Source organism: Mixophyes fleayi, chromosome 2, assembly GCF_038048845.1.
Source record: "Mixophyes fleayi isolate aMixFle1 chromosome 2, aMixFle1.hap1, whole genome shotgun sequence".
NCBI classification, from domain to species: Eukaryota; Metazoa; Chordata; class Amphibia; order Anura; family Limnodynastidae; genus Mixophyes; species Mixophyes fleayi.
Genome location: NC_134403.1, coordinates 25,539,451 through 25,563,757, shown reverse-complemented (window position 1 = coordinate 25,563,757; position 24,307 = coordinate 25,539,451). Strand labels below are relative to the sequence as shown.

Here is a 24,307-nt window from a genome sequence, read left to right as displayed (position 1 = left end):
AGTGTATTTCCTCCGTCCTCTTTGTATGAAATGTGAGCTGGATGTTGGGATGTCAGTGACTCCGTGATGCTCCAGGAGTGATTCCCAGGGCTCTCTACAGTCAGGATTACAGACCTCGTGTTTGTCAGCGGCAGTCATGTGCTGAGCTCCTGATCCAGTCCTCGGGTCCTCATGACCAGGCGCAGACTCTGAACACAGGAGCTCGTTTCATCTGCCAGCAACAATATCACCAACCCTGACAGCATTTTACTCCAGGGAACCACAGTGTTGATACAATTGTAACACTATTCACCCCTCTTATAGTTCTTTCATCTGCAAAGCACTTCAGAGGCCCACCTTAAGAGTAATACCATCCATTGGCACACACACATAGTTACATGAAATGAAGCTTAACTGCCATGTCTTTAACAAAGCCAGGTTATACAGCTTGCAACATAATAAAGTTCACAGTCCAGACATGTAACAAAATAACAATAAGAAATCTATCTTGTGTGTGTGGTGAGTCAAAAACATTGTTACATTTACATATATCCATATAGGTTTCTTTGATTGTTTTTTTTAAACTGGCATTTTAAAGTTCAGTCCCTACACTGCCTGTTTCATGAATGGGGAGAGACGAAGTATCACATGGTATCCCAGGCTTATTAAATCCATCAGTTCCACTCTTCTTAAAGCACAAATCTAATTTGTCTGTGATTATATTTGTTTGACCTTTTAATGAGAAAAACAAACAGCCGTTAAAGTCTCTGGAGAGATCCTAAATTTTACATTTAAAAGTTGAAAACTTTATATAATGATTGTAAAATAAAATTAAGAATGATTTGCTGCCTACAAAAAAAAAATACTACTCACATTCCTGTGTCCATCAGTTCACGTTGGCAGTGCTAATGAGGGGAGGGATTAGATATTTTGTGCACTGGGAGTCAGCCCTGCACACGTGATTAGCCCAATTAATAAGTGTAGAGAGAGGAGTATAACTTCATCCCCTCCCTGTCTGTTCTGGTGATCTGAGGAGTTTGTAAAGTAGGGGACACCATAAAAAGTAGTATGATGCTCCTTGCAGTTGGTACCCTATTGCTATTATTGCCCTCGTCCTATGGGCAATTTCCTAGGGCATGCAGCACAGCAGAGGTCCTCTTGAGCAAGGAGTGCTGTCCAGTTTGGCCTGGAGATGGTTCTCCTTGTGGCGAGGTCTCGGGGAGAGGTGCATGCCAGGACGTCGTTGTGTCTAACTCCGCTTTGGGGACACAGTTCCCTTTTGCTGGGATTGATGATCGAGAAAACTGGCCCATTGTCTTCTACAACAGGACCTGTCAGTGCCGGGGTAACTTCATGGGCTTCAACTGTGCGGAATGCAAGTTTGGCTACACCGGGCCAAATTGCACCGTGAGGCGGACCTTGGTGAGGAAGGAAATTTTTAGGATGAGCACTGCAGAGAAAGACAAGTTCATCGCCTATCTTAACCTGGCCAAGCGCTCCATCAGTACAGACTATGTCATTGCCACTGGCACCTATGCCCAGATGAACAACGGGTCCAACCCGCTCTTTGCAGATATCAACACCTATGACCTGTTCGTCTGGATCCACTATTACGCATCCAGGGACGCCTTTCTAGAAGGAGACCAGGTGTGGAGTGACATTGACTTTGCCCATGAAGCCCCGGGCTTTATCCCCTGGCACAGGTTCTACCTGCTTCAATGGGAACGTGAAATTCAGAAGGTTACTGGGGATGAGAACTTCACCATCCCATTCTGGGACTGGAGAGACGCCCAGCAGTGTGATATTTGTACTGATGAGTTCTTTGGGGGGGTCCACCCAACCAGCACCGTCCTCCTCAGCCCAGCCTCTTTCTTCTCCTCCTGGCAGGTAAGTTTGATCAACCCAGCCAGATAAGGCCTTCACAGCACTAAAATATATATATATATATATATATATATATATATATATATATATATATATATATATATATATATATATATATATATATATATATATATATTTGAGCACCCTACACATTATCTGTTCTGCTGGGACTTTGTTTCACAAGAGCTGAAGCTGTAACAGAGTCCAACCAATGTCTGGCAGGGTATTCTGGGACTTGTAGTTCCCCAGGACTGGGAAGCCACAGGTTGCTCACCTCTTCTCAGCCGTAGCCCTCATCTGAGACTACTAGTGAATAATTTTCATCTCACTCTGCACCTTGTAGACCTTGTTCTAATGAGAAGACTGTGTTTGCAGCACCAAAGACATATTTTATTAAGGAACTGTTTGCATATCCAGGTGCTGTAATTAAGTTCAGCTAATCTTCATCGCAGCAATCTAATCGCTGGGCACCTTCCACGGGTTTGTGGGGACTATTTTCTGTGGTCATGTTCCACTTGTACATGTAGATATTGTTTTCCACAAATCTATATCTATGTATCTGGAGTATAACTTTGATCCATAATATGGTACGAAAAATTCAACAGTCAAAAGGTGTTGCTTGATAGGTCTGTTATTGCACATGCTGTATTTTTTTTTTTTTTTTTTTGCAAGGTTTTTGAATTTGTGCTTTTGTGTATTTATTGTTTTTCTTTTTATATATATATATATATATATATATATATATATATATATGTATGTATGTATGTATGTATGTATGTATGTGTGTGTAAACTCTGTTTAAGATTTCTATCCAGGAGCCAAAATAAGATTTCTGTGGGTAATTACCAAAGATTTCATACTCTAATGCTGTTTAGGGACCGGTGACACAAACTTTTTGGTTTGTGTGTTTTCTACCCTCCTGTGCTCCTGTGCTTTATTTTCCATTGCTGCTTTAAATACTATTGTCTTGCTGCTTATCTGCTTTTATTTACTTTTCAAGAAATTTACTTTTAATAGAAACGGCAAAGAAAATCTGCTACTAGGAAATTTTAAAGCAAAAAATAAATAAAAACAAATACCATTGTCTTACACCAGATAAAATTGTGGTGTTGGCAGATTGTGCTCTGTGAAAAAAATAAATAATGGAAAATTTTCCCTTCACTATAAGGGGCATATTTATCACCTTTTTCATTGAAATCCCCCGAAGACAGCATTTTTCGGGAGATTGCCACATATTAAAGTATACCCTTTTTTTTTTGCACTATTTAATAAGTTCCAAGCTGAATCTGGCGTTAGCCATTGAAGCCTATGGGAAAAGCATTGCAGTATTATCATTTATTTGTTAGGCCCCACAAGGTTTCCGCAGCTCCGTACACAGCACAAACAGTAGACCATACAGGGTAAAACATTACAGGGCAATAAACACAAAGTACCAATGCTTCAGAAACTCCGAGCAGACATATGGAGTGAGGGCGGAGCAGAAGAACAGGTATGGAGACAGGAGGGGAGAGGGGCCCTGCTCATGCGAGCTTACATCCTAAGGGAGGGTGGGCAAAAAGGGGCACGAAGGGAGGCAGTGATGCAAGGGAGAAGAAGGGACCAGGGGAGAGAGGGGAGAACAAGCAGAGTGGATGAGGGGTTAAGTAGATGGTTGGTAGGCTTTCAGGAACAGTTGAGTTTTGAGTGCTCGTTTGAAGGAGCACAGATTGGGAGCGAGACGGCTGGAGTGAGGGAAGTTATTCCAGTGCAGGGGGGCAGCTCGGGAGAAGTCTTGGACTCTGGAGTGGGAAGAGGTAATATGAGTGGAGAAGAGGCGACGGTCATTGGCCGAGCGCAGGGAGCGGGCAGGAGTGTGAATGGTGAGGAGGTTAGAGATATAGGGGGCAGTAGACTGGGGAGAGCTTTGTAAGTGGTAGTAAGGAGTTTAGAGGATTCTGTAGGGGATCTTCTTTGTGAAAATGGTTGAAATGGATCATGTTGAAAAAGCGGTGGTTAATAAATATGCCTCTGAGAGATGTACCCCATCTAGAAAACAATCCAGAAATGTACTGTTCAAAGCTAGAGGTACATGCACATTTTTAATTGGTGTCTGAGCACTTATTTGTGAAAGGATGCAAAATGCTGCTACTTACCATTCCCATTGTTAAAGGGGGGAGGGAGTATAATATAATAATAATAATATATTGTCTTGTCTTTTGAAACAAACTGTGCAAAGTGCAATTCTAGATTTAGAGAGGATGATTTCTGCAGTCACTAAAAGTTGAGGCCGCACATTTCAGGGATAATCTCCAGACTACCCAGAAGTTGTACAGTCCTTTGCAGTTACAATGCCATGTGTCATGCTAAGATGTATCTTGTATATAATGGTACAATCTACACCATAAAAAAAAAAAAACAACCCACCACCACACACAGGAAGAACATGGTTTATAAGAGCACAATAGAATACTACAAACTAGGAAGAGAGAGCACAATTACATGAATGGTACATACGCAGCAAATGGTTTTAGCCCTCTATGTCCACACCGCTCTAGGATTGGCATAGGGTGACTAGTTGTTCAAATTCTTCAATAGGAATAGAAGTCATGCTGTTCCTGCGAAGACCCCTGTCCTATGTCCTTTATGGTCACTATCACAAAGTGGTTACCTTTGCGATAGTGACCGGAGGAGAGAGCAGGTAAGTTGTTGTGGTGAGCGATCCAAAGATCCCTCTACCCAATGATCAGCTGGCGTTGGCCATCGGGAACAAGTTCTGAAAATCTTTGCTTTTTCGGAACCTGTTGACTGGTGCAAAAATAGCAATCTCCATAGAAACCTATGGGGACTGCTTTTGCGTTCAAATTGACAGGGAAAGCATTCGATGCCCTAGTCCTAAATAAAGGGGATTAATATGCGTCTATCCCCGAAAACTGGGGGGATTTCAATGAAAAATATATTTGATAAATATGCCCCTATTTAATGAGCAGATTTGTAATATATCAAATGGTAGGGCAAAATAAGGAAAAATACATGACTGCTTTAATGGCTAGATAGACGTGCCTACAGTACGAAGGGATGCTATATGAAATCTAATGAGCAAAATTATACTTTATGCAATCAGTTTGATATTTTAGAAAGCACAATGTTTAAACAATGGGGGTATTTACAGGACTGTTACACCCATGGGGTGGGAACATTGTCTTGGGTGGCAGAGTTGGGTTCTTGTCCTTCATCTACCCGTAGTCCTTTCACATGGTCAGGCACTGAGATCCATGACTTGGGGGGACTGGCAGTGTACAAGTTCTGTAATTTATTATAAAGCGGTGTAAGGGCTGGTTCTCCTATCGTCATGATTTACCAAGAAAATACCGCTGTAGCCGCTGAGTGATAAATATTACTTTAATATTAGTTACTGTTGAAAAAAATTGCTTTGAGAAAGCGTGTTTTCATTGACTGTATAGCGAGATGGCGGTACTAGGGGAGGTGGGTTGGCGGTACGTGTACAACCACCATTTTATTTTTTACAGACGTCCCCTTTCTTTGCATGGAGAAAGCCAGTCAATTCTCTAGCTGGTGTTAATCCATTGATGGGGGGGGGGGGGGGGGGGGGAATGAGGAAGCCCTATCTCTAGCAAAAACACCAGTTTAACTGGCTATAGATCCTTTCTCTCTTCACTAAATAGTCCAAAAGAGGGTGTAACATTACTGGCTGTTTACAAACATGGGTGCAAACTTTTACTGTGCAATAACTTCTAACCAAATGATTTGCTCTGTCGGCATATGTAAGACTAGAGTTGGACTAACGAAAGCAACTCTGTACTTTGGTTACTGGTAAATCATTTAATCATTATACAAAATCCAAACTGTCTAAACTCTAATAAATCTGAGTACCTCTAAAGACGATGCTCACAAGTATGTAGGATTTATTCCTTTAACTGTGCTATGGGAGATGTAACAATGGCCAAAGCAGCCCACCAACGTCAATGTCCCGATTCAGTGATCGAAATCCAGGCTGCGACCATAACAAAGCCTTTCACATATCCACATACAATAACCGTAATAGACTCTTGTTAGACAATTCGTCACACGTGTGTCTTGGCTGATAAGATGTCTATCGGAATCCGCAAGTACGCTAGGTTCATATTAATTGGCATATTGCTGAATTCCACGTTAAGGGGTTAGTATATCACAAATAATATGGAGCATTGGGATTTTCCCTTTACTTTGAAAATTTGTACTAGGGTAGCAGACCACGGAAATAAAACGGTTACAAAATTCTAGTACTTTTATTAGGTTATTCCTCTGTTTTTTTTATAACCATTAAGGACCATGTGGACGTCGGTATGCTTCAAGGATATCAAGTTATTTAGGAATGTTAAGTAATTCCGAACTGGATATAATGTTGTGATTGTTTGTACCACCCTCAATAAAGTATCTCTGCCATTATGTGGGTCAGGTCAGGGTCCAAATGTAATCTTCCAAAATGTGTTGGAATTGGGTTTTCTAACCTCTTTGTTTTATGTTTTAGGGCGATGTTCTATTGGGCTCTTTAAACATTAGCTCTTTTCCAGCTGAAAACTAATGTGCCCATACGAATGCAATCAATGCCACGCTGACTGACAAGGAAAGTGTTCCTCCTTCACTTTGAATGCACAAGCTCATTTAAGCAAAGATGCAATTAAATCATTTATTTTCTTTTCTTTTTTTTCTATGTATTTTTAGCCTGATCTCTCCTATTTGACAAGGGATGATCTTTTACTCCACTTTTCTTTTACTTTTGACCTGTCACCTTGGCATTGTTTGAGCAGTTATGGAGTCTCTTCCATCTAAATGAATAAAGAGCTTGTGTTTAAAGCACTTATGTGATGCCTCCTCTGGACTAGGTGCTTGGCCTTTCTACATGGCTGCAATGCTTCTTGTTGTAAACCTTCATGTGTAGCTGGTCTACTCCTCTGACTTAAAGCGTTAGCATAGGTGCCTATACACAGGCAGATGCACTGACCACATCAAACAGATCATCCGGCACTCGGGCTGAACAATCGGATCCAATGGGTCACAATTACTGTGGTTAGACGATAATCGCACATGATCAAATCAAAATCATTATCTGGTTATCCAATAGGCTGACTAGGCTGCATCCTAGGGATTGAGGCTTTTTTGGTGGGTGCAAAATTAAGTGACAGATTGATGTGACTTTTTTTATTTTTTAAAGTGGAGCCGAGTTTCAAAATCGCAGTGGTATTTGTTGGAGGGCAAGGTGGGGTGAAGAAATCCTGGCTTTAAATGAAGGACAATTTTTTTACTTTTGTTTTTAATCTGCCGCATTTTATCCGAGTATGGACGGCGAGGGAACTCTATCAGCATACTGGCTGGGGTGGCCTGAACCCTTAATCAGGCTCTGGTCTGACTACCTTTTCTACAAGTACTGATTGATCTGGGAGCTCACCATCATCTATTATTACAGCTCCACTAATTCCACATCACTTTACTGAGAACTCGCATCAGTTCCTGCCCCATTGGAACTTATACTTTAAATTCCCTAACACACACACACACACACACACACACACACACACACACACACACCGAGAGAGACTTAAGCGCAATTTAATAGCAGCTAATTAACCTACTACTATGTTTTTGAAGTATGGGAGGAAACCGGAGCACCCGGAGGATACCCACGCAAACACGGGGAGAACATACAAACACCACACAGATAAGGCCATGGCCGGGAATCGAACTCATGACTCCACTGCTGTGAAGCAGAAGTGCTAACCACTAAGCCACTGTTCTGCCCATACAATCAGATATTCATTGTACCAGTAGTTGTTTTGAGTCCATAAACACTGCAATTGTCTGGTTACACCATGCCAATTGGTCAACATGCCAATTGGTCACCAGAATGTATAATTAATATATCGCCTTCAGTTTTTTCTGTGGAATGTTTCAGAATTTCGGGGTCTAATTGAGGACAAAATCCTCACCACAGAATACAATCTGAATGGAAGTTTTAAACAATACAGATGGTGTATGGTTATCTATTCTATAGGTTCTACCTTTTTTTTTTTTTTTTTTTTTTGTTAGGAGGGGGACTTGAGTATTCTACAAAACATTCAGGTTCTGTTTTGGAACGCTAGAAAGCTTTAAATCGTAGGATAGATATGTGTTTGTAATTATAGCATCCATTAGTTGCTTTTGTATCTTCAGGTTGTGTGCAGTCAGGCTGAAGAATACAATCGTCTGAGAATCTTGTGCAACGGCACAAACGAAGGCCCCTTACTGCGGAGTCCTGGACGTCATGACAGAAGCCGTACTCCCGGGTTGCCTACCTCGGCCGACGTTGAGGCCTGTGTATCGTTGGCGGATTATGAAACTGGACCCATGGATCGATCTGCCAACTTCAGCTTCAGGAACACTTTGGAAGGTAGAGGCATTTTGATACATTTCTCTAACAGTCTTCAAAGTTTGGTCCAGAACCAATATCTTCCCTAGGGCCCCATGGGGGTCTTAATTAGGCTCTGATGTCAAATATTTGGGTTGCAAAAGCAGAGCGGTACTAAACAATGGGGTGGGAATAAAATAGACTAATCATGGTTGCTCTATATCGGCTACCACTTTCACTGCTACCAGAAACGATCCGCAAACTTTCATAGATCATGTGGGTTTGGTTGTTGTCTGTGTTGGTCTAGAGAATCCCATACGCAGACTGATCTTGTCGCTGGACTCATGGATGCGATATCTGGGCCATCATTCAATTTACCTCCAGACAGGACCTGATCAGCTGTTGAACTCCATGGCCAAGCTGTCTGTCACTTCTGCCTTAGTTCTGGCAGTTGGGTACTGACACCTACCTTTATAGGATCCTAATTATTTTTATAGTGTCCGATATCCGATATCATGGTTGTTACGGAGCCAGTTGCCCAATATTGACTGTGATGTGTTCATCTTCACAATTAAAAATAGGTGGATAACATGCGGAAGACAGAATTCTAAATCAAGATTTGCTCAAAATTGAATCTTGCCTTTTCTCTTATTATCAAACCACTTGTTTATTGCAAATCCACAGAAACTAATAGTACTAGTCTGATATGTGCCTTACACTGGCTATTTTATAGTTGTAATATTTTTCTTGCTGTCTTGTCTAGGTTTTGCTAACACACGGACTGCAATCGCAAACCGCTCGCAGAGTAACATGCACAATTCCCTGCATGTCTGGCTGAACGGCTCCATGTCCTCTGTTCAGGGTTCCGCCAATGACCCTATTTTTGTTCTTCACCACGCGTTTGTTGACAGGTGAGTCTTGAAAGAGCATCAATAAGCCAATCAATTGATATACGTGCTGAAATCAGATGTCTTTAAATACTGATCAAATGTGAAAAATGACTGTTGTGGCTTATTCAAAATAATACTTGGAAAACACAGTATTTTATACAACAGGGCAATTTTCCAACCATAGTCCGTTTAAATTCTCGAAGAGCTTTTTAAGATTTAGTGCAACTACAAGCGGTTCATCAAGAAAGTCAACAAACTACCAAAGTGGTACCATACATGGTACCATACATTTTCCTGTTGCACCAATGATTCTGCTGCCAAGACTCTGCATGCTGGTTGGAGAATGTGGTCGTTCCAATAGCCCAGGTCTGGACAACCTGTCGCTCTCCAGCTGTTGTGAAACTACAAGCCCCAGCATGCTTTGCTAACTGATATTTTAGCAGGGTATGCTGGAACTTGTAGTTTCACAACATCTCGATAGCCATAGGTCATCCAGACCTAGAATAGTCCATATGAAGCTGGCCACTTGCTTTTTTTGATCTGGTTACATGACCTGAAAATTACTAGTTCAATGGTCAAATTGGACAGATCTGGTTGTTTGAGTGGTCTTTTGCGATCTCACTCAAACCAAACACAATAGTGGCAGGTTAGGATTGGGCAGTTTAAAAAATCTGCTGCCTTTCCACAGAAAGTAAAATTATATTCAGGTCATTAAAGCCAGAACTCTTTGTTTTTTAATAGTCCACCCACAATGAACTGACCAGCCATACATTAAATCTGAGTTAATCGGTTATAGTTAGTATATGAAAACAATTTCCCAGAAACCTGCTGTTGAACATGATTGAAAAACTTTTATATATTTTTTGGTGTTCAAAAGTCACATTAACTATTTTTTTTTTTGTAGTTGGCTAATATTAAGATGTTTTATATTCACACCTCCCAATTTCACAAGGTTCTTAATTTATAGGTCTGCATTCCCCTACTTCACTGAGACCAGTGCTAGGTAACCTGATAAACTTCGGGGGCCGAATGGTGCAGCCCTCGAACCTCGGAAAGGGCCACACATGAACCTCTATAACAAGTTAAAACAATACATTTAATCAAATGACAATACACCTGTTTGTAATAGATCATCACCATATATTTTAAGAATGTAAGATGAACATGTTCTACAACCCACAAATCTGACAATAAGCAGGAAGGAGCTGAGGGCAACAGGTGATGGCTTGGAGAACTGTTTGTGACCTTGGTCCGCCCTGTTGCCCATCATTTTGCTGGGCAATGACTCAATGGGATGAGTGTGAGGGGGGGGGGGGGGGGGCGATACAACAACTTGTGGGAGTGATGACCTTGTGAGATGTGCCTAGATACCATGTCATCTGTGTAGCATTTGTTTACTCAGTATGACTGGTGTTTGTATTTTATTTTTCATGTATTACGTAATATATTATGGATAGTTGCAGTCTGTGTATTGTATACTGCTGTGAATGTCATACGCAGTGCTGCGGAACTTTTATGTTGCCTTATAGATAAAGGATGATGATAGGGCAAGGAAAGGCAGTGAGGGGCCTAGCTGAATATACAACACCTAGCAATAAACATTTCCTCTACACAATGACAATTGGGCAAAGTAACATTGACCTAATGCCTTTCTAAATGGTCACTGATGGTAAATGTAAACCAATAAATAACATACTGACATTTCCCTTAAAATGTTCCTATAGGCTGCTGAGATGAGTCCTGAATCCCCCCCCCCCACCCCCCCAACTTTCATTCCGGGCTAATATTTGACACCCTTCCCTTGAAACAGTTATTTTATTACAGTATAAATAACAATATTCATTGTTACATACAGAACCGGAAAACTGTTTAACATTCAGCTTTCCATGTATACGAAATAAAAACAGATGATTTCAAAAATACTGAGCAGTAAGTTTTATACAGTACCATAGACCAAAAAAGTTGGACAGCTATTAATAATTTATGGCATCCTCTTATTTGTATATAAGGTGTTGCACTACCCAACTCAGCTTATCGCTGTATATATTGTAATTGGTTTGGCACAATATAAAGGTGCAGGGTATATATTATGCTGAAGTGGGCAGCGTGTTTTCATGGTAGGTGGCGCCAATCCAGTCTTGTGGCCACTTCTTTTGCCAGAGTCAGACTGTGAAGATATAAACAGGAGACATTACAATCCCTTTATAGAATACCTAATCCTGTTTAGCCAGGGCTCCCACCTACACTTTCTGTATCCTTTAAAACATTGAGTCATTATATATCTTGGTTGGATTTGGGATGGAAAAGCCTAAGGGAGCCCCAATGACGACATGTCCTTGTGTGACAACATAGATGTCCTGAACTCTCCAGCGTTTCAGTGCACTGAGCTGGGATCTCCAACACTTAGGTCTGGGGAAGATGGGGCATGGTAGGTTTGGAGTTTTTCAGGGAAGGTCCGCACCGAAACCTCTGGAGTTTCCCATCAATACTCTGTGCTGAATAAGGACCCTGCTATTTCTACTATCTAACTCTCTGTAGCTTTCGGTTTATCTCCATTCCCCTCTTCACGTCACAAACACTACCTCGATGGCATGCAGACATGTCCTTGGAACACGAGTGGACAGGTCACTGCCTTCCACAAAATCAGCATCAGCAAAATCTCCTGAAATAGTCTGCTGCTGGCAGTATTGTAAAGATCTGATTGGTAACGCAGGCTCCAGCCAATGTCCACTTCATCTGCTCTTTGTCCGAGTGTCTTCAATTATGAAGTTTAATAATTAATCACCTTAATCATATACCCCCTTTGAAGACTAATAATGCTTGTGGATATAATAATTGTACAAAACTGCATTGACCCTTCAATGCCGCCTGTCCTTATACCAATATGTTTGACTGTCTTCTGCCTGTATGTTAATCTCTTCGGCAGAAACTCTTTGGGGCGTATTCAATTGTTTGCCGTGACCGCCGAAAACCGAGCCTGTTAAAACTATTACCATTTATACAATAATTACTCGCTCAATTTCAGCTCGCAGCTCCCTGAGCAGCGAGCTGAAATTGAGCGAGTAAATAACCGTATGAACGGTAATTACGCGCAATATTACAGTATAAACAGTAATATTTTTCGAGCGCTCGTTTTTCGCGGTCACGGCAAACAATTGAATACGCCCCTTTGAGTCAAACAATGAGATTTGAGAGCTGGCATGAAATGTTATATTTTTCATCCTGCATCAAAGTATCTTTGCTGTGTTTACATTATGCAGATGTCCCCAGCTACTTTGTATGATCCATTTTCTAAGACCCCGTTCTCCCCGGACCTGTGTAGACGGCTGACGAAATTCCACACAAGACGTGAGCTAAACTGGAAAGGAATCTATTCCCTAAGAAACTTCCTGGATGGCAAATAATGATTTGTTAGTGAAGTTGTATCTTCTTACCATGCTACAGACCTAACACGATGCTGCTCTGCAGGGAGCCCCATCAGGAGTACAGAGGAAATATGGTTTCAGGCAATAAAAATAATTTGCTAAGGAAATGGACTGAGCGGCTCTCGTTCACAACACTTAAACGGGAAGTATCGATTTTGAAAATCCTTCTCTAGCATAAAATGCAAATCAATTTGTGTAGTTAAAGGACTACATATTAAGTGACGGTAAACCATGTTTGAAATGCAAGCCTGTTTAGACTTTCCCCCATAGATCTCTTTTGAAAAAGAGAGATGGCAAAATAATCACACAACCTACAGTCAATGATTAGGTGGCTGCTGGGAAGGCTCAAAAAGCAAAGTCTGCACAGCTATTTGGACATGTTGCCTTACACAGAGTGGACATGGCAATTAGTATGCTGGGTATAAATTTAGCTCTGCATAGGTTTTGGTATGTATTAAGTGATGTCCACCTACCCTATTGTTACCATATTTCAAAACCTTTTATGGTTTAAAAATCTTTCCGGATTCTAATGCCTTAAAAATTACAAGTGTTTTAGTGCTTTGCAGGTTGCGTTCCTTGGCGTTATTTTTTCCTACATCAAGAAGATATTGTAAGATCTTCACAAGCATTGTGGGCCGGATTCAAGTCCCAACGCAACTTGCGTTTGAAAAAGAGCACTGAACTTGAGCGTACTTCCGCCTGTATTCAAATTAGAGCAGATCTGTGTATTGATTTGGATCTGGGTGTAAGTACACTCTGCCTAAACGCTACAGGCTGTATGTTAACAGAACAGAGTGCAGGATACGCAAATGTATATGTGCACTACAAGATCACATCAGAACGCATGCAAAAAAAATTAACTCCTAATATATAATTAATAAAAATATTTAATTTTTTTATGCATGCTTTACATACAATACACTTTTTATTTTTTTATAGTCTTGCATACACATGTTCTTTACTAGCTAGTGGCATGCATATATGTAGTTTTTAATAGACTATGCTGTGAGAGTCGAGTTTAAGTTCTGCCCTAGGCAGTTACGTAATTTACGTTTGGACATGACTTGCATGCAATGACATTCAAAGGTGTAAATTTCGAAGCATGCACCAAAGTGAATTGGTGCAAGATATGGCGCACAAATGGACAGATCATGAATCCGTCCCTGTAAGTAGAAGGGACAAGCTCATTTGGTATGATGTGTGACCAAAAGTTCATATTATATTTCAGGTTCTTCCCATGGAGACACTAGACAATAATGGGCAAAATGAAAATATACTGAATAACTCGTTCTCCAGGCCATTCCCCTCTGCATGTCAACAACAATGCATCAATAGTCTTCATCTTTCTAGAGTTTCTATATTTATTTTTGGTATTTCTGGTTGACTAAATCGATATGTGGACATAACAAAGGAGCCTGTGCACAAGAAGAATAATGAACCCTTATATGTACACTGTTGGTGTATTTTTAACCAATATCTTATTTGTGTACTTGGGTGCTCTCTAAGTAGTATATGGTAACTATCACCAAAGAAGAGTACTACGATTACTAGAGCCACTTCTTGGGTATTTGATCCCGAATGGTAGGTCTACATGATTGCCGAAGGAATGCCTCTTGAAATAGTAGTTCTTGTCTCGTTTCTTCAGTGACCTAAATCAATATGTGCCCAGCAGCAATAGGGGGCTTGGTGGCCCCAGAGGTAAGGGGGGGCCTGGCAATGTTTGGTCACTCCACCCTGAGAAGCCCCTCTCTACTCTAGCCACATCTCTCTCCTATGATGTGCTAAGCAACATCTGCGTCCTTGCAGAGCGGCGTTACTACGTTTTCTGTAACAATCCATTCTTTCATAAAGCAAAGGTGCATATATTTTTACTGATTCGTTTTAATTTCTCTCTCCCTCAGCATATTTGAGCAATGGCTCAGAAGACATCGACCAACGATCGACATTTTCCCAGAAGCCAATGCACCGATCGGACACAATCGGGGGTATAACATGGTTCCGTTTATTCCGTTGTATACTAACGGAGAGTTCTTCGCCCCGGCAAGAGATTTAGGATATGATTATGATTATCTTGCAGAAACGGGTAAATATATTGTACCATGGAGGAAAGCGTGCATAGATTAATTTTATACTCTTGGTTTCCTATAAAATATGTAGTGCTAGTTATGTCCATGGTTTCGTTACATTTCACGCACAATGATTGACCGGATTGCCCAGTGTGTGATTTATGCATTGAATATGGACAAACAATTTGCCCATCTGTTCCCGGTTGGAAACTGTGGGTTCAGGGTATAAAGGATTAAGAACACTTGACACTCAGGTTGTCTAACAGGTATATAGTTTAATGTAAAAAATTAATATAAAAGCTAATATAATACAAAAAAGATAGTTAGTATAAAAAGCAAATAAAATAAATCCTTAGCTGCTGAATAGATTAAACATGTTTCTACTGGGCCAATTACCGATTATGCTAGGACCCTCCTGCCCTGCCTTATTCCATGCAGCTGATGGCACATAAACTCGAAAAGTTAGGAAAAACGAACTGGAAACAGGTGCTTGGCATTCCTTGAGTGATCCAATTACCTTGTATAGATAAGGAGCCTAAAATTATTTGCATATAACGTATAAACATGATTTCAGACTTTCTATTGGTTTAGTACTGATAAGAAGATTGAGCATGTGCAGTAGGCCCAAAGTTTCATCAGTCATTTTGTTAGACCTGCCACACTATCGCTACTGGCTGCCACCTACTGGCACAACAGGAAACTGCACAGAAAGATAGCCTGGGAGCAGAACAAGTGTTACCACAGCAAAAGCAACCCAATGGCTGGTTCACTTTAAACTTCAATGAACCCTTCTTAATGCTTATCTCCAGATATTTCTAATAGTATTTGATTGCCACCATATGGCAATATCAAAAATGATCTCCAAATCCATCTATTACTCATTAGGATGATTACTTTAAGAAGAGGGGGGGAGGGGGTAATGTGTAGGACATTTAATATGCATGTGGTTTTCTAATTTGCTCACTCAAGTGTCCTTCAAAGTGTTTTGCAGATTTGGAAAAAATATCTCTCAAAAAAAAAAAGTGTGCTCCTAAGTACAGTGGAGTGTTTTGAAAAGCAGGTAGCTTCTTTGGGAAAACTGCCTGAATTTAATTAAAGCATTTAGTCTTTTGTATCATTAAATAGCACTTCCAGTATTTTAATGAAGCAGCCGTTGATGGAGCCAGAACACATTTCCCTCTGTGTTTTAGAGCGATCGCTTGGTACAGGCTATTTGCAGGGATCCAGCCTACTTTTAAGTAAGGAATTTCAGTATATAAAAACTGAGTGTTGAACAGACCTGTATACCCAGGATAATTCTAATTACAGCGATTTTATTCATGGATAGTTTTATTAGGGCCATTAATTTTACAATGTTATGGGCATCATGGTATTTTCTGTTCTTGCGTGTTGTACATCTAAATTAGGGTCTTTCTGCTGAATATAATTGGCAAGGCTCATTTTGTATGAGAGAAGGAGAAAAGGGTGAATATTATTTACTGCTACCAATACTATAAGATTCTCCGTTCCCAAGTGAAACAGTCAATATTGCTTATTAAAGCAGATGACTGCCCCAATGCGCAATGATGCAATTTGAGTTGCGCCGGGTCATGATGATGCAATTAGGACCCACCTCTGCGCAATGATGTGGATCGCATCATCAAGTGCCCCTCACAAGAAAAGACTTTCGGGGGTTTACTGGTCCTTATGGAAGAGTAGGCAGATATGGTGGTGATTCTACTACAAAATCGTGTTCCGCCTTTCCACAATCGCCACATTTTAGATCTTCTGTTATACAGCCGAGCACATTCCAGTGACTCTTAAAACAAAAGCAAAATGTTCAGTAATAGCGATAACTTTGTACAGCATTGCTACTAACTCCACCGGCTCCTGATTTTGTCCTGCTACCACGGTTTCTCTTCCGTGTCTTAGGTTCCCACGCTGTCTTTCCACCGGCCCCACCTGGTGACGGGAAAGTGTAAGTTGCCGTCACCTAATTGAGTGGGTAAACAGAAACTCTACATTGTGAATGTCAATGCTTTGCAGCTCTGACGGTTATGACTCTGCATGTAAAAATCTGTGACTCTGTCTTCCGTTTTCCTTCCTGATGCCACCTAAAGTGAGATTCTCATATTGCCTTCTTAAACATGTGGCCTTGTACATTTGTTCATTTCAAATGTTGGTCTTTCCTCTTATAATGCAATGAACTAGCAGGATAATTTTAGTTTACAAATACAAATAGTTGATGCCACTTGTCCTTAACACTGCATAATTGTGTGTCTAGTAAAATTAAAACCTATAGTATTGGTTCATATTTTTATGAAAACATTTAAGCCTGCATCCTAGCATCAAGGGTACCTCATTGTGGTCAGGTCCTACACTGACTTGTATGCTTAAAATACATATTTGAAGCTTATAAGTCATTGTAGTACTTGCATACAATGAGGTACACTTTGATGTTGGAATGTAGGCATAAATGTTTTGATCAAAATACGAACCAATACCTCATGTTTGCATATTTGTGTGTATCTAGCAAAACTAAGTGTTCAGGACCAGCACAGACAACACTACTTTGTTATGTATACATACAAGTCCTTTTATATTGCTGTGCCTGTGCAGCTAGTACCATATATAATACGGGATTAAGAGTACAAGCTTATTTCTTCTCTGATTTTGATTCAGGATAACTTATCTTGCCCAATCGATATGGTATTTCTGTTTATGGCCATTTCTAGGCCTTGTACCCGTTTGAATGCTGTGCCAATTTCTTTTAAGCTTAACTATAAAGCTATTTTCTTTAACACCAGACTTGTAGCGGTCATAACAGGGCACCCCTCCATGTTGAAACATTTTAAATATGTATCTCATTGTACCAAGGAGTTGCGCCCTTTGAATACAGGGAATAGAAGGTTCTGTAGCTTAGTACGGTACATGGTATAAGTCACACATGGCGTTGGTGTGGCAGAGGGGGATGAGATTGCTTCTGTAAATGTCGCTGTGTCTAGTAGACAAATATGCCAATTTCTTTTTTCCCTTCTACTTGTAAACCGTACACAGTATACACTATACTTCCATCTCACGCATTGGCCACATCCCAGTGCTAGACTCCTCCCGTATAAACGTGTCTAAATATGTGAATAACATGGTTTGGTTTTTTTTGTGTAGGGACACATGCAGTTTTTAAAGTTGACACACATCAAGTAGCAAAAAGACTATTATAATAGGTGTGTGCATCTAAAAACTTAAAGAAATAAAAACCATGATTTTAGGTTTAAGCCACATGAACAAACATCTAGACATTATATTAATAATATGCATTCTTGTTGATTGTAATTTGCTTGCAGAATTTGTTCTTAGTAAAGACTTTGCAGCCAGTCCTTACCAGTTTGTATCTGTTTCTTTTAATCTTGTGCACGTAAATGTTTTTAGAATCTACACTGTAGACAGAGATGAGATATTTTAAAAACACTTACATGTGAGATGATCTATATTGTTTGTTCTGATACAAACCCTTTAGGAATAGATCATGTGATATTGATATTCTAGCAAGATTAACGCGATACAATAGACATGGCAGGAAATGCCTGGTTTTTTAACTCCTTTGGGGATCCTATTCCAATGTCTTGGGGGCCACAAATCTTTAGAATATTGTATAGTCAATAGGAAATGTACACACTGTCTTTTCTTAACAGACACGAGGATGTGTATTTGCATTCCTACTAGAATCAATACTTCAGCACTACAGTTGCAGAAGTAATTCCTTCAGGGAGGTGCATCTTTCCATGTATAACTTTTAGCCATGACCAAAAGCCCCCTTGTTGTGGGATTTTTCTTAAATTGTTAATTTCAGGTGATTACTATAAAGTCTGGAGGGGCGGTGCAGAATGAGGATGTAATTACTGTACAGTGTTCTCGTAAAGGAACCTGGGAATACCCCATAGCTTCCTTTAAAGAGAATATATTGGGCGGGATAGATATGAAAATTGGTGCAATTGGAAAAAATATGGTGGTCTTTCTTATAGCAATCAGATTAATTTTCTAAATTACACTGTGAACCTGGTTGCTGTGGGTATAACCACCTTTTCCGTCTTGCTAGTTTTCAAAATTCTCTTAACTCTACAATACTCCCCGTTACTCAATTGAGTTGTTCTACCATTTTTCTGGATGACTTCATGGTCTGGTTAATTGAAATCTGGATGATAATCAGCCTGAAAACTTATGACCAAGCCCTTTCATCCATAAATGGTTCACCTGAGTCATCATTTGTGCAACTTTTTTTTTTTTAGAATATCCCTATGTCTACATGTGTAGAATACCTATAAATATTCGTGAGACTTGGTTCAGTAAAGGGTGCATTCTACAATTGCTATAGGCAGAGGCATTGGACTGTGATATATTTTCAGAAATTGCATTTGGCCTTTGTCTGGGGCTCCCATAACTTTGAAACAAAAAAGCAGGCGTGCCTGTGTGACAGAGAGTTGCGTAGAACATACAGTTCACACCACACTTCTTTTTGGATAACAAATAAACATTAAACCGTTCTATGAAAGTATCCCAACTTGCGCTATTAACCTGGGGCTTCAGAATTTAGAATTATGAGAAAATATTAAGATAAAGATTTTGAATAGGCTGGTTTTAGCAGAACAGCCCATTCTCCAGAGACATGGGAGCTCAGTTCGTCCTCAATCATGATCATAAGTGCTGGGCACTTGATGAGAAGACATCAGTTGATTGAGGGCAAATTCAGCTCCCATATCTCGGGAGAAGTGAACTCATGGCAGCACGGTGGCTCAGTGGTTAGCACTTCTGCCTTACACTGGGGTCATGAGTTCAATTCCCGACCATGGCCTTATCTGTGTGGAGTTTGTATGTTCTCCCCGTGTTTGCGTGGGTTTCCTCCCACACTCCAAAAACATGCTGGTAGGTTAATTGGCTGCTAACAAATTGACCCTGGTATGTGTGTCTTTGTGTGTATATTAGGGAATTTAGACTGTAAGCTCCAATGGGGCAGGGACTGATGTGAGTGAGTTCTCTGTACAGCGCTGCGGAATTATTAGTGCTATATAAATAAATGGTAATAATAATCACTTAATGTTGAGGTCTACAAACGCTGCAATCCCTAGGGCTTCAAGACACTGTTCTATCCTGGTTCTCATCCTACCTTTCTAATCGCTCTTTCACTGTTAATTTCTCTGGGGCCACCTCTGCTCCTCTTCCCCTATCAGTTGGAGTACCACAAGGCTCAGTGCTAGGTCCTCTGCTGTTCTCTATCTATACCGCTTCTCTTGGAAATCTAATAAGTTCCTTTGGATTTCAGTATCATCTCTATGCGGATGATACCCAAATTTATCTGATCTCTCGACATCTGTGTTGTCCTGTGTAACTGATTGACTTTCTGCCATTTCATCTTGGATGTCCTCTCGCCAACTCAAACTTAATCTTTCTAAAACAGAGTTAATAATATTCCCACCCACCAACAAGAGCATACCTGACATTTCTATCTCTGTTGATAACATGACCATAAATCCCACCCCACAAGCTCGCTGCCTAGGTGTAATCCTTGACTCGCACCTATCCTTTGTTCCCCACATTGACTCTATATCTAAATCATGTTACATACATCTAAAAAACATTTCCAGAATTCGCACATATCTCACACTGCAAAAACCTTAATTCATGCACTTATCTCCCGCATTGACTATTGCAATTCCCTCCTTACTGGCCTTCCCAAAAACAGACTCAAACCCCTACAATCTATTTTGCACGCAGCAGCAAGATTGATTTTCCTTCCAAATCGTTATTCCTCTGTTGAATCACTCTGGATGTCTCTACACTGGTTGCCTGTTTTTTACCGAATCCAATACAAAATACTCTTACTAACCTACAAGGCCATCAACAAAACTGCACCAACATACATCTCCTCTCGTCTCAAAATATCTCCCAACTCGGCAACTCCATTCTGCACAAGATCTGCGTCTCTCATCCACCCTCATTACATCCTCCCATTCCCGGTTACAGGACTTTTTTTGGGCTGCACCAACTCTAAGGAATTCTCTCCCTCGCACAATAAGACTTTCCTCTAGTCTACAAGCTTTCAAGTGTTCTCTGAAAATCCACCTCTTCAGACAAACTTATAATATTCCTCAACCACCCTCTTACCCTCACTACACTACCCTATTACCACCCGTTATACAACTACCCCTTGACCAACGTTGTTGTGTTACAGGATCATTTAGCTTATGAGTCACTTTTACCTTTGCAGTCTGGCTGGGCCAACTGCAAATGTAGACTTAACCTCATGTGTCAAACTCCCATTGTCCAATAGATTTTAAGATTGCGAGCAGGGCCTTCTCACCTCTGCCTGTTTTTACCCAGTTTGTTTATTAGTTTACTATGTTTGTCCCCAATTGTAAAGCGCTACGGAATATGTTGGCGCTATATAAATAATTATTTATGATGATGATGAATCCCAAATTCTTGTGGGCTGTGAGCCTCCTGTTGGTCACTGCCAGTAATTACACAACATAGTTTATCTAATAGTTTTACTAAAACATGACTACACTATTTACATTTTATTTTATAGTAGGCCCTTTAGAAATGAAGTGTTTGCTTTTGTTTTATGTTTTTGGAATGGATCCTGCATTACAGTCCGATACTGAACCTGGTTAAGCGCTAAATTCGACATGACCTATCTCTAGCAGTTTTCCTAGTGACTGTTTGCTGAGAAATTAAAAACACTAATAAGACACTCTTGGTTTGCCAGTTTCCAGTGATGGCAAAACATACCTATTAGATAATATATTTGTCCTATGTCACAGAATGACTGAATAGACTAGACTGTGTTACATTAGCTGATCTGTATGGAGCAATTGTATGATGTTTACTGAAAGCAGATGACAAGAATAGGATTGGTGGTCTTCAGAAGGAAAAATGCCACCAAACTCGGCCTAAAATAACCATATTAACTTTTGGAGTTGCTATGTGTATGGAGAGTGATTTAGTTTTATGTAAATGTTTCGATGTACTGTTTTATGGATTTTCTGCCATTAACAAGGCCAGCCTTTGGGCCTTCCACCTATGCTGCAACCCAGGCAGCAAGTCCAAAAAGAAAATTCTGCCTGATGCTACAAAATCACTGCTCAAACACAATCTCTTTAGTAAAAGTTGTAGGAGGGTATGTACAAATCCACAACGTGGACATCCTTATATTCATTTAAAATGCTATTAAATTAATAACTTGACTGGTCTCCCATTTAATCACTCAGGTACTCTTCAAGATTTCTTGACCCCATATCTGGAGCAAGCACGACAGATTTGGCCGTGGCTCGTTGGAGCGGCGGTAGTAGGCGGGTTAATTACGGCGGTGGTAGCCTTGCTGGCGCGCTTGGCGTGCCGGAGGAGAAGGAGGCCCATGTCGGAAGAGACCCAGCCTCTAATGGAAGCGGAAGACTATCATAGCACCTATCAATCTAATCTATGATGCAAGAACGCCAGCGACGTTGAAGTATTAGTACACTGCTTTTTAAATGGGACTTTGTTGACATTGTGATACACAATGTGTGTAATACACATCTCCCATGTAACAGAGGTGGTGTAATGCTCAAAAAAAGCAGGACATATATTTTTACATGATTTTAGTCTCCAAAGTTTGTGAATCAATATTAACCCTTTTATTTCCCCCCCTCGTACAGTCTGTCCTCTGCTTGGGCTGAGAAGGGTTAATTATGTGCCTTTAAAGTATGTAAAGAAAATATATACTGTCACTGAGTGTAATATTACAGTAATCCATGCTATGCTATGTAGGGCATATGAATTGTCCATTATTGCCTTAAATATGACCAAACAGTAAACCCATTTCTTAAACTGGGAGAAAATGAGTCTGGTTTTGTATGTGCCTCATACAGTGTGTTGTACGGAGATATATGTAATACGTACTTGCCAACTTTTCCTCGTTGGCTACAGGGAGATCCCGGGGGAGGTTGGGCATGTGGGGGGTGGGGCTTGACAAATCGCATCACTTTGGCACCACCCCTAAACGATTGTCACAGTTTTGGGCAGTTACAACAGGGGGTGGGGCTAAGAGAACGCGATATTTGTGTCATTAAACCCCGCCCCCACTTATCTATTGTGGGGGTGAGGACCGGGAGGTTGCCCTGCTCTCCTGGGAGGTCTTCCAGACATTCTGGGAGAGTAGGCAAATAAAAGCCGCTAATGAATCTCTAGAGACTGAAGTGTCATTTACATTTTTGTCTCCATTACTGAAGTCATGTTGTCTTACCTGTCAGTCTTTCATTAAATCTTGGTCTCCATGAAAATGGCCACCTCCATAGGCATCAATACATGAACATAGGACACAATTTCTGAACAGTGTCATCATGCCACAGATGGTGAAGCCAACCACGTCTTGTACTGGCTCAGCATCAGGGAGAATGCCAGACTCTTCAGGGAGTGAGGGAGATCACGAATATAACACAGAGAGAGAAAGAAAAGAAATGGATTTCTAGAGCACTCCTAATCCGGTCATGATAGTTGAGTATCTCTCACATTCCAGGTTCATGCCTGTTCTAATAATATGTAGGAAATCTATCAGATAATCCAATATGAGAATTGTTTATATTGGTTTTTTGGTTAAATAGGGAAAATGCCTTTATTGATAGAAATTAGTTAAAAAACATATCTCCATTTGCGATAGCCTCATTGTGAAAAAAAAAAAGAGATAAACGTGAAAAAAGTGTATAAAATGATACCACGGACAGTGGAGCCAGGAAAATAGCGGGGGTTTATTATTATTAATATGATCCAAATATCAACACCCTCATTAATTATATGAGATGAGAGGTAGGGACGAATAGAATCTGAGATGTTCTACAAATAATATTGGATCAGATTATTCCCAGTGACATGGATCAACTACTAATCAGTGTAACATATAGTATGTGAAGTATTTAAAGTTCAGGGTAAAAAATCCCTCAGTAGCTAGAATTGTTAGCTGATAATAGAAACCGTGCTATGTCTGGGTATAGTCATATGCATAGGTCTAATGTGTTTATATATATTTTTGGCTTGATAAATAATAGAATATCAGTGCTAGTATATAAACACTGGCTTAAAAAATAATAATGGTAGCGCTAATGGAATACATTAGTGCACTAAACATGGATTGAAAATGTTACTTGTTGCAGATACATAATTAAAGCACCAATCAAAGGGAAAAATACTGCGCTACATTAGAATGTTTCATAATTTCTGACCATTGAAATATATATATATATATATATATATATATGTCAGAGAGCATTAGCTTTATTGGATTCACTTGCTATACTCAGTAACAAGGTATCAATTGTTAATACCCCAATACTACTAGCTTGGAGGATAATAGTAGCGCTGTTGAAATATATTGGTGCACTATGCACATGTGAGACATGTCACATGTTAAGATACATGATAAGGCGCCTAACCAGTATTAGATACTTATTGCTAACCCAGAAAGGGAACAAGCGGCGATATATTGAAATATAAAATAGTTTTCTGACCATTGAAATATGTGAGTCAGGAAGCGTTAGCGGTATCGCCGCTCACTGGCTCTCACTTCCGGGTATGACGTCACGAATGACGTCAATTACCCATGTGCCCCAACGTACGTTTCACTAAAGATAGCTTTATCAAGAGTGAAGGAGATCACCCCTATTTCAGGGAGTCTCCCTGACACTCAGGGAGAAT

At 40.3% G+C, this 24,307-nt stretch overlaps 1 protein-coding gene across 1 annotated transcript; it reads left to right on the top strand.

Moving 5' to 3' along the window:
- The first annotated feature begins 957 nt into the window (after positions 1–957).
- TYR (tyrosinase) lies at positions 958–22,551 on the top strand. Its single transcript, XM_075198700.1, has 5 exons — positions 958–1,866; positions 8,050–8,266; positions 8,988–9,135; positions 14,441–14,622; positions 21,850–22,551. Exons 1-5 carry the CDS (start codon positions 1,048–1,050, stop codon positions 22,062–22,064), a joined length of 1,581 nt encoding a protein of 526 aa, XP_075054801.1. The 5' UTR covers positions 958–1,047; the 3' UTR covers positions 22,065–22,551.
- The last annotated feature ends 1,756 nt before the right edge of the window (positions 22,552–24,307 follow it).